This window comes from Alligator sinensis, unplaced genomic scaffold (genome assembly GCF_000455745.1).
Source record: "Alligator sinensis unplaced genomic scaffold, ASM45574v1 scaffold161_1, whole genome shotgun sequence".
In the NCBI taxonomy this organism is placed as follows: domain Eukaryota; kingdom Metazoa; phylum Chordata; order Crocodylia; family Alligatoridae; genus Alligator; species Alligator sinensis.
Window position 1 is genome coordinate 3,144,317 of NW_005841974.1, and position 10,765 is coordinate 3,155,081.

General features: G+C 46.4%; 1 protein-coding gene across 1 annotated transcript in view; it reads left to right on the plus strand.

The window, feature by feature from the left end:
- Positions 1 to 10,765, plus strand: part of LOC102373055 (antigen WC1.1-like) — a 53,868-nt gene that overhangs the window by 33,801 nt on the left and 9,302 nt on the right. Inside the window, exons 10-16 of the mRNA XM_006020989.3 lie at positions 4,704 to 4,766; positions 4,855 to 5,169; positions 6,078 to 6,113; positions 6,619 to 6,756; positions 7,783 to 7,878; positions 8,180 to 8,263; positions 9,719 to 9,850. Coding sequence (XP_006021051.3) covers positions 4,704 to 4,766; positions 4,855 to 5,169; positions 6,078 to 6,113; positions 6,619 to 6,756; positions 7,783 to 7,878; positions 8,180 to 8,263; positions 9,719 to 9,850 — 864 coding nt within the window. The remainder of the gene's footprint in view (positions 1 to 4,703; positions 4,767 to 4,854; positions 5,170 to 6,077; positions 6,114 to 6,618; positions 6,757 to 7,782; positions 7,879 to 8,179; positions 8,264 to 9,718; positions 9,851 to 10,765) is intronic.

Sequence of the window (10,765 nt, forward strand, 5' to 3'; positions counted from 1 at the left end):
CTCCCAATTGTATTTTTCAGCATTAACTTTCATTGAATGATATAGACTGTGGCAGAAGGCCCACCTCTGTTTCTCCCCAAAAACTCTGCTCTGTGACAATTTGGGTCCTGCGGAGGGTACACACCTTACCCTATGTCTTTAGGTAACCTGAGCTGGATACATTCCTGAGGGAGGGGGGAAACCTACTCCCTCTGCCTACGTGACTGACATCACATACCTGGGTGAGGGGCTTGGGCTCCCTGGTGGACTAGACATTGCCAGTCTGCTCAGCAATGAGTGATACATTTCAAATTGGTTGGCTGACAGCCAACAGGTGCTGGCCTCCATTGGACCAGGTAAATGAGGTCATAAGGGCTATATAAGTTAAGGACTGCCAGGGGGAGGGGAGCAGCAGCCATGAGGAAAACTCAGAGAGACAGAAGAGCCGGACCATCTGAAACTTGGTCTCTCTCTCAAAAGTCATGATCAAGGAACTGCCTGCCTCCAGAGGGAATCTCCACCTGCCTCTGGAGGATACTTGTGAGTAAGCTACCCGAGATCTAACTAGATACATAGCTTGCAGTAACTCAGATGTCTGATCAAAGGCTACTCCAGCCACCCTGTTTGTTCTATGGGATTTCTCTGATACTACTCAACTCTGTACCCTATTCTAACCCTACTCCTTCTAACCAATAAAGTTCTCCTTTTGTACCTAGTGTGGGAGACTTATTGGGAGTGTGTCTAGATTATGCCTTAGGGTCCCCTTGGTTCGGCTGACTAAGGGAGACCATTACTTGTGCTTCCGACTGAGGGAAGCACCCCAAGTTCTTGAAGTGAGTCAAGTACCCTCGAGGGCTACTAGGCCTGTGTTTCCCAGGGGGTGCAGAACCAGAATCAAGCCCATCCCTTGGTGGTGGCAGCTCTACCTCCAGGCTAGCAGGTGTGCTTCAGGAAGGGGGTCGGCCAGACATGAGGTGCCCCCAGGGAGGCACTTGGAGCCTGGAAGGTGGTTGGGCACAGTGAGGTGGGTGACTCAACACAGGAGCACCCCCTACTGGCCCACCACACATATAGACCATTTGAACAATATCTAATTTGGTTTTTGAATGGCCGCTTCAATTTCTCAAATGGGCTGTTCCAATGTTGACACTCTGAGGTACCTTTCTGTATCCAGAATGAAATATCATCCTCAGTCAAAACACCCCAGAGACCAAGATCATTGGGCTTTCCTCAGCTGGGATTTCAGGCTCTGTAACATTCTCAGGTGTAGTAGTCATGTTCACATCTGTATAATCTATCCTAGTAGAAGAGGTGGATGCTTGTGGTTGCTGTGGTCCTGGCTGACTCTCTTGATTATGAGGTCCCTCCTTTATTACAGTGAAATAACTGTCTACTTTTGGTAATTGTTTTTAGCTGCCCTTCAATCAGCTGCTTCTTTTTCTCTTCTGACATCCACTTTCAAAAGTCCTCTTCATTTTAAACAACTGATTATGTAAAACTTGAAACTTCATATTACAGTATAACCTCAAGAATCTGGATATCAAATATCTGGCATTCTTAAAAATCCAGATGTAAGGCTGAGAAAGGGCTTGGAATCGAGGGTTGGATCCATATGTGCAGGCACATGTGGCTTGTGGTGCTGCATATCTCCTTGCAGCACCACAAAACACACGAGTTTCACAGTAATCAGTGCTCAGCACTGCTAATTTACTACACTGAGGAGCCTGGGTGCAGTGTAGTCCAAGATGGGGGAGCCGCCATCCCTGAACTGGCTGCTCCCCTGTCTTTGCATGCCTCAGCATGGGGACTCCACTGTGGAGGCCCTGCTCTGTGGCACGTGGAGTACCTGCAATGAGGTCCAGTGTGCGTCAGTGTGGGGGCTCCACATGCCTCAGATTGGGGGCTTTGCAAGGGAGCCCCTGCACTGAGGCATGCGGAAACAGGGGAGCAGCCAACCCAAGGCTGCCTGCTGCCCCATCTCAATGTACATTGTGCCCCAGTCAGGTGGGGAGCAGCTGGCTGTGGTGCAGAGTGCCTCAGCATGCAGAGATGGAGGAGCAGGCAGCCATGAGTGGCTTGTTCCCCCATCTCCACATGCTGCTCCCCAGTTGGCTGGGACCTGTAACAGCGTGACTGGATGTAACAACAGGGTGCCTCAGTGCAGGGGATGCCTAGCTCATGCTGTGGCACCCTGTGCCTCAGCCAGCCCTACCCCTCTAGTATGTGGTACAGCAGGACAATGTGTTTCACTGCAAAGCACGCGGGCAGGGGTGTGCACTGGGACACAAAATAATGGCACAAATTTGTGGCGCTACTATTTGTGCTGTTGTAAAGGCACACCCCTGCTTGTGTGGATGCAGCCAAAGTCTCTCATATCATGTGCAAGTACTCTGACTATTAGGCTATTTGTATAAGAGGAGGAGTGTACTGCTGCTGTGCATGGAACTGTTTCTCTGGTCAGGTTAGGGGTTCTTCTAACATGCATGTGCATGATGTGGTCAATGGGAAGTAGGATTCTGAGTAGCCAAACATAGCAGCAAAAATTAAAATTCCCAATTTTGAGTGAATGAAGGATCACTAGTATTCTGCATTCTCGGTTTTTATCAATTTTCACTGAGAAATTCCCTGATTTTTTTTTAAGTCATTTGTTTTTTACTGATTTACACCATTTTTCAGTTTAAATCCCTGTTAACTGGCATGAGTGGGGAGTGGCCCATTCCTCACTCATGCTGGTTAACAGGGTTTTGAATTGAAAAATGGGTGGTGCTAGTAAGCTAAAAGTGCCACTGTGCCGGTTACCTGAGGCAATGATTTCTGGCTGGCTGCGGGGAGGGTGGTCACGGTGGCCACATGTGGAGCACAATGGGTTGAGGGCTGGTGGTGGCCACGTGGGGGCCGGGGGAAGGTGGCTGGAGCCATTGCCTGGGGGCACAGGGTTCCCGGCTCTGACCCCAGGTGGGGCGGGCCAGGCCGCAGGAATTGCTCCCAGGGCAGACGGGTCCAAGCGGCACCCTGGTGACTCCAGCTTCAGCTCTGCCCTGCAACTTGGAGCCGGTGGTGACACCAGGCTCTCTCTGGTGCTTCAGATGGGCAGCAGCCTGCTCTCATCCCAAGCGCAGATTTGGGGGCATGTGGCCCCTGGGAAGAGCCTGGTGCAGCCCCACAGCCTGCAGTCCTCCTGGGGGTGCGTAGCAGCAAGAGCTGCACCTCCCCACCCTGCACCCACTGACAGCTCCCCCTGGTTTGCTCCCTGTTGCAGCCCCAGGAGCAGCCGATGGGCTGTGCCACACCCCTTTCCCTGCCCCTTTTCTAGTCACAGCCTTACTTCCTCACTCCCTCACTGCCAATTTTTCCCTGATTTAATTTTTTTCCCCTTTTCTTTCTTTTATCCCGATTTCATCCCAGTTTTTATGTTTCGAAGATAAACCCTGAAAAATTCCCAGATTAAAAAAAAACCCCCAAAAACCGAGAATGCAGAACACTAAGGATCACCTACCTTCTGCAGACCTGAGGGATGGTCTCTAGAGGTGTCTAAGTGCTGCCCATTGCAATGAATGGGAGAGTTGTGTGCCCTTTCAGGATGAAGTAGAATGCATCTTCAGGGACACATGCTGGTACTTGTGACCCTTTGAAAGTAGAGGAGAATTATGCCTTGACAGAGGCAGAGCAGAAGGCCTCTCTGATCATGTACCTTAGGATTTTGTCAGTACCTATATATTAGACATTAAGGGCCAGACTCTACTCCGCCTGTTAGACACGTAAGTAGACTTAGATATCTAAGTTTGATTTAATGTCATTCTGACCCAGAAACTTGAAAACCAATCAGTGCAAAAGGTGAGTGAGTCATCCTCTTCCTTCTGAAAGCTAAGGTGGAAGTTGTTACAAAAATAGATTTGTTAATGGAATATCAGAACCTGAACAGAGTGGAATAGGATCACATTAGGCATCTATGTCTAATTAGAAGCCCAACTGGTAGAATAGAATCTGATCCCTAGTTGGCGAAATGGAATTTATTTCTATGTATTTAGCTCAGTGATATGCTGGGGTAGAAATGTCATCGTTATTTGTTGTTTTGATATAAACAATTTACAGTCTCAGCAATAAAACAAACATATACTTTCATTATTTTCCATCCTTCATTGAAAACCAACCTGGGAGTTAATTAATTATCTACACCAAACATGCCTTACCTGGAGTAACCAACTAGTGAGATTCCAACACAGCCCGTCACTAGAAATCATCATTTTTGCAGTTCTGTGGTAATAACTCTTTTGGGGATGAACAATCCAAGATGGGCTCAGGCTGCAAAGTTCTGGTCATAATTTCCCCCAAAACTGTGTAGACACATGTGCATGTGTTTGTGTGTGTGTGAAGGAGACGGAGAAAGAGCAATGTGATTTTGGATCTAAAACTCCATTTTTGATGCCATTTCTAATGACAGTATTTCTTGCTTGTGGATTCCTACGCTAGAGTTATTGCACACAGGGTGAAAAAGAAAGTGTCAAATACCCACAGACAAACACAACCAGCAGGGAGCAGCAAGAAAGTTTTATAGTCCATAGTAACAGCTGAGTATAAAATCCCTTCAGTGTTAAATAAGCTAGAATTTTGATTTTAAGTTATAAAGAAAATAAAATTAGGGATTTAGTCTACAGCTATATTCTACATTCTTTTGCATCACACATACTAAGCAATACATTCACATTCGCTTTTTATTTCTATAGGTATAAAAGAGAAAACAACTCAGACCCCATTTACTGAATGCCCATACTCTACCAGTTGCACAGGTACCTCTCTTTTCTTTGTGTCTCTTTCTCAATTCCTAAGGACTTTCCCAGTGGTTCTACTAACATATGACATTTCTGCTGTTTCCAGACAAGGAGAAGCTTCGTGTTGTAGGAGGAGAGGATGTATGCTCGGGGAGAGTGGAGGTTTGGCACCGTGGCTCTTGGGGAACGGTGTGTGATGATTCCTGGGACATGGCAGATGCGGATGTTGTGTGTAAACAATTGGGCTGTGGACCTGCTGTGTCTGCCCTGAATGAGTCTGCATTTGGGAAGGGGACTGGTCCCATCTGGCTGGAGACAGTGAGCTGTAGAGGGGCAGAGTCATCTCTTTGGGAGTGTCCAGCCCAACCCTGGGGTGATAGTAAATGCCACCATAAGGAAGGTGCTGCTGTGAACTGTTCCGGTGAGTGACAAATTCTGTGCAAGTACTGGGGGAGGGATAGGGTATGTATTTCACCAGCTGCTCCTTCCTAAACACAGGAATCTTATGGACCAGGTGTGGTGGAACCTTTGGGTCCAGATATACTAATGCAGGGGTGGCCAACCTGCAGCACACATGCCACAAGTGGTATGGGCAACCCCTGTGTGTGGTACACAGCTGGGAAGGGAACAGGCAGCATAGTGGCAGATATGGCAAGGAGCAAAAACAGAGCAGCAGACTGGGCAGAGCAGGAAGCAGAACAGCTGATCAGGCAGGAGTATGATGGAGTGACACCCGTGGAGGTTGTGACGCTAATTTCTGGCATGCCTAACAAAAAGGTTGGCCCCCACTGTGCTAATGCACCTAGTCCATGCTCCTGTCCCAGGCTCAGGTGGACTGTTTTGTTACTATTATTCTCATCGCTTCCAAAACCCAGGATGTGGGCACTGAGTCCTGCACAAGAGACTCTACATGGATGGGAGGGAAAATCATACATAGTTGGCAGCTGATGTGTGGAGACATATAGTCATGTTTATATGGCTTAATTCACAACCTCAGGTATGCTGGCAACTCCCTTTCACATTAGTGCCTCAGAGCTTGGCTGTTAGCCAGAGTAAATGGCTTGAAAATGCCTCCCTATCTCTCTTTCCCTACTCCCAGCCTCTTCTGGTATGTAGGCTCTGAGCACAGCCATGGGACATGCACTCAGGGCTTCTCCAAGCTGTCTTTTGTGTCCAATTTTTTTGTAACTGGTGTATACTGGAGGTAGTGAGTGGATGAGGTAAACTTGGGCTTAGGAGGAAGGCCCTAGAGACCTGACGATGAAGTCTATCAGAAGGGACTTTCCCCATGGTAAAAAACTCTCATCTACTTTTCTCTTTCCTTTGTAGGTGCAATAAAGACAACAGCATCCCCACTGAAAACAGGTAGGGATCCCCATCCCTTCTATCCAAGTGTTGACTGTCTTAGGATGCTAAGAAAGAGCCATTACTTGGCAACTGATGGTGAATAAAGGCTATTCAGTTTCTGTTAATTGGTGAGTCCGCAGCAGTGGAATGGAGAACCTGGAAGTTTCAGTGCAAGGATTAAGTGTCACAGGGCCACAGTGGGATGACAGTGTTGTAGGGGGTGGGGGTGAGTTGTAATTTTCAGTCTGATACCTGGTGTGTGAATGACATCAACAGGGTAGGAGCTGCAGGAAGTTCTGAGGAGGAGCCATTCCTATCTTCTGGCTGATGAGATCAGGACTGGGAGTCACACAGCAACATATGAGCTTCCTCCATGATAAACAGTCATGTCAAGGCTTTAGCTTGTGTATGGCAATGTATAACTATACTGTCATGGGCCGCCCATTAAGAACCTGGGAAACTCTGAGAGGCCCACATGACTCTCACAAAATAATCTCTACCTCTTGCATCCATTTCCTTTCAGATTTTCCCCGCCTCCCTCCATCAAACACTGGGAGAAACATGTTGCCCATTGTCATTTGCATTGTCCTGGGAGCCCTCCTATGCTTAGTCTTAATTGTTTTGTGGGGACAGGTGCGACGCATGAGGGCACTGCGCAGAGGTGAGTCCCCATTGGTTTAAGTGTGTTGAGATGCCTCTTTGAAATCACAAGGTGTGCTGCAGGGTGTCAGGATAAGGTCTTGAAAGCTGCTGGGGAGGCTGAGTGGATGCATTAGCTCATTTGTCACTATCTGTCTCTAGCAAAAAATGTGGAAATGAAATTAAACAAGAAGGTGTTAATGTAGCAAGGAGAGAAATAGTGGAAAGGACTAAGAGAAACTGGAAATATTTTAGAAAGGTGTTTAAAAAATATAAAGAAAAAACATTCTGAACAGAAGAGATGTTCACTCAAAAGGAGGCTCTTGGGAAAGAAATGTGCTGGGAGGAATGTAACTTGATGTGGTGTTATTGGTGTAGTACTGACACTGGGAAGGGCACACTGCTGTGTTCTGATGGGGAGCAAGAACAGAGCCACCATGGGATACATTTCTGAGTTTTCTTGAAGCATTTTTGACTCGTGCCTAGGGTGGGTTCCTGTAGGAGTACCTGTCCCTGTGTAAGTCTTCTCTAATTTTGAGAAACTCATCTGGCAGCTGATACTTCTCTTGACCCCAAACACAACAATTATTTTCACAGATGGCACTTATATAGTGGCACTCTTACACCTGCAAAGCACAGCAGACTCATTAGTTCTAAGCACTTTGGAAAGCTAAAAGTTAAGTATTACTATTCCCATTTAACAAAGTGACCTACCGCCATTTTTAACAGGTAGGTGTAAGCACCAGGGTGGGAGAGGAATTATTTAAAATGGGGCAAGGGGTAATAACCAGGAACAATGAGATGAAAGTAACAAGGGAAAGCTTCAGCTCCATATGCAGAGAAATTTTGTGATGGAGGAATAGCCTATGAAATAATCTCTAGTAGGAAGTTGTTGAAAGGGACATGGTCCTCATCACTTGGGACATTTACATCAGTTTGAACCAAGCAGTCAAACTGGTCCCATGGGGAAAGGCTGGATGGTGATATAATAACATTTTCCCATATTCTGTTTTCGTGACCCTGTGCTAACACTTTCCTTTGGTTTTAGGCTCCAAAAGACCCTTGGATCCCTTGTCTGAGGTTGTATATGAAGAGATTGATTATAATGTGATGGCAAAGAAGCAGAACACATTCTATCATTCAGGTCTGTGTCTCTCTCCTTCCTAAGAGGGATCAAGTATCTAATTCACTTTCCATCCTGACCAAGGTACAAAGGGTAGAACAGAATCTGGCCCTAAAAGCATACAAAACTATGGATAGGCAAGTGGTGATCTTTGGGATTAGGCAAAATGATCATACAAGGCTTCTTTGCAACACCTGTGGAAGGGGTACTCTGTGCTTCCCTCCCACAGTCATTGCTCTGCTAAGTGGGTTCCCTCTTCCACAAATATTGGTGACTAGTTAGTTCATCAAAATTCATAGCATACTGTTTCTCTTATCTCCAGTCTCCAATTCAGAGGATTCTATGACAAAGTTGCAGTATTACACTGGGGACAGCGAGGATGGAAGTGATCCAGGATCAGTACAAGGTAATGGAGGAAAAGAGTGGTGGATATTTTCTGTAAATACATCCATTTCTGCTTGCTCTATTTCACATTCCAGTACTAATGTCTGACAGTGGGATCAAATCAGTTTTAAAAGATACATAGCTGGTTGGATCATTGTGCTCAGTAGTCAACAATGGCTTGTTGTCTAACTGGGAGCATATATTAAGTAGGGCTCCCCAGGGGGTCTGTCCTTGGTCTGGTGTTGTTTAACATCTTTATTAATGATTTGGACAATGGGGTGGAAGGTACGCTTAGCAAATTCACAGATGACACTAAGTAGGGTGGAGTTGCAGACCCTCTGGAGGTAGGGCTAAGATTCAGAATGGCCAGATTGATTTTAGACCCGTTCTCCAGCTAATTGGATGAAATTCAACAAGAACAAGTGCAAAATCCTGCACGTAGGACAGAAAAGTGCATGCACAAATACATATTGGAGAATGACTGACTAGGCTGCAGTACTGGAGAGAAGGACACGGAAGTTACAGTGGATCATAAACTGAATATGAGTCAACAGTGGGCATTTTTACATGTGTTTTGGGGCGCAGTGCCAGGCACTTTAATTAGTGAGCTGTGCTAATTGAAAGGACCCGTTCAGCATGTATGTCAGTGTCCCTGAGCTCAAAAATGGTGGCGGGGTGCTTTGAGCTAAAGCTCATCAAACATGGTTTAGTGGAAAGCGCCCTGCTGCCATTAGGGACATTGATACACGTGACATGGAAGGATGCAAGAGCGCATCAGTTTCCATGCTCCAGGCTCCCCACACGTCTATAGGAGCCCAGCGTGCCTTTGTTACAAAAATGCCAACAGTATATTGTGTTGTATTAACAGAAGTGTCTTTTGTAAATCAAAGGAAATGATTTTTCTACTCTGTTCACCACTGGTGATGCCTCACTTGGAATACTGTGTCCAGTTTTGGACCCCATACTTCAAGAAAGGTGTGGATAGATTGGAAAGGGTCCAGCAGAGTGGAAAAAAAATGATTAGAGGCCTAGTAACAGTAACAAAATGAAATGTTTAAAAACTGATGGAAAGTATAGAATGTGGGTGATAAAGAGGGCAAATTAAAGGCTTGTTCATCTGTGTAACTGGTGTGGCAAAAAGTGCACTGAGGAAACATTCCTTTGAAAGAGACCATACTCACAGCCTCCTCTTTCCAGATCTCCTATATCTTCCCCACATGTGCTAGCTGATTTTTCTGCTTTCAGCTCCTTACAGCAGTAGACAGGCACATTAAGTCTTTAAAGTATATCAAATAAATGTGCCAAGCATAGTACACATCTGACCGTAAGTTTGGCAGAAGAGACTTCGGGTTTCTTATCATGGAATCTGCATAAGTACCTCTGCTCTTTGCCCCTGGCATGTCATTTATTTCTCTCCTCAGTGAGGTAGCTCTTTATTTCCATTAATTTCTGTCTTTCCCATGTGCCCTGCTCATAGGTGCCACAAGAGATGGTTATGATGATGCCAGAGAAATTTTTGATCCAGACGATGGTTCTGGTTCTGCACAGATTGACCAGGAAGTTCCTATGGCCCCAGAAGAAAGTAATAGGATGAGGGATTCACAGTCAGGTAAGAGGGAGATGCAGGGTTACCAATTAAATATAGGCTTGTGATATTTAGTAGTTTTTTAAAAGCCTTAGAAAGTGTTAGTAGTTTTCTAAAAGTCCTGGAACCATGTGATGGCATGAAAATGCCAGCTTCAGTTTAAAATCCAGCAAGTTGTCTAGTCTATGTGAATGCTGAAAGAAGTTCGGAAAGGTGAATGGGCCTAAATTCCCAGGAAACAATCAAAAAGACAAGCGTGTTAATCTAAAGGATTTAAGTGACTTCCATTGGCATAATATGGAGCATCTCATGATCTTTTTCCAGGAAGTAAACTCCCATTCTCTTGCCTGCACAAATTATGTTGAGGTGGAATGTACATTTTTAGAACTTGATGGGTGCGTCCACACATGCAAGCACATGCGTTTGCAGCAGCTCAGATAGGAGCGGCGCAAATTTGAGCTGGGGGCTTTTTGCCTCAGCACACGTGCTCAGACATGCACTTTGTTGTTGAGCAAATTGTGCCACTTGGGGCAAAATAACCCTGCCTGGCTCCTCCCAGATCTTCAGTCAGGAGGAGCTAGAGCCCACAGCCAGCACCTGTGCTGTCCCCAGCAGTATAAAAAGCTGCCCTGTCCTGGCCCCAGCAGTATAAAAAGCCACCCTGGCAAGTAGCTCAGGGCTATTAGCTCTCCAGAGCTTCTGGAGCCCAGCCAATTGGTACCTGGGGACACTACCCCTTGTGCCAGCTGAACTGCTGAAGCAGCCCTGAGAGTTCCCTGCACCCTCTACCCACTGTAACAGTCTGGCAGTGGGGGCTGCTGCCTGGATGTGACCTGCTGTGCACCTGCCAGATTTGGATGGGGACTGCAGAGCCAGTAGAGGCATCTGCCCCTCTGGGCCAGCTGCCAGTGGGCTGCGGTTGCAGGGGTGGCCATTGTG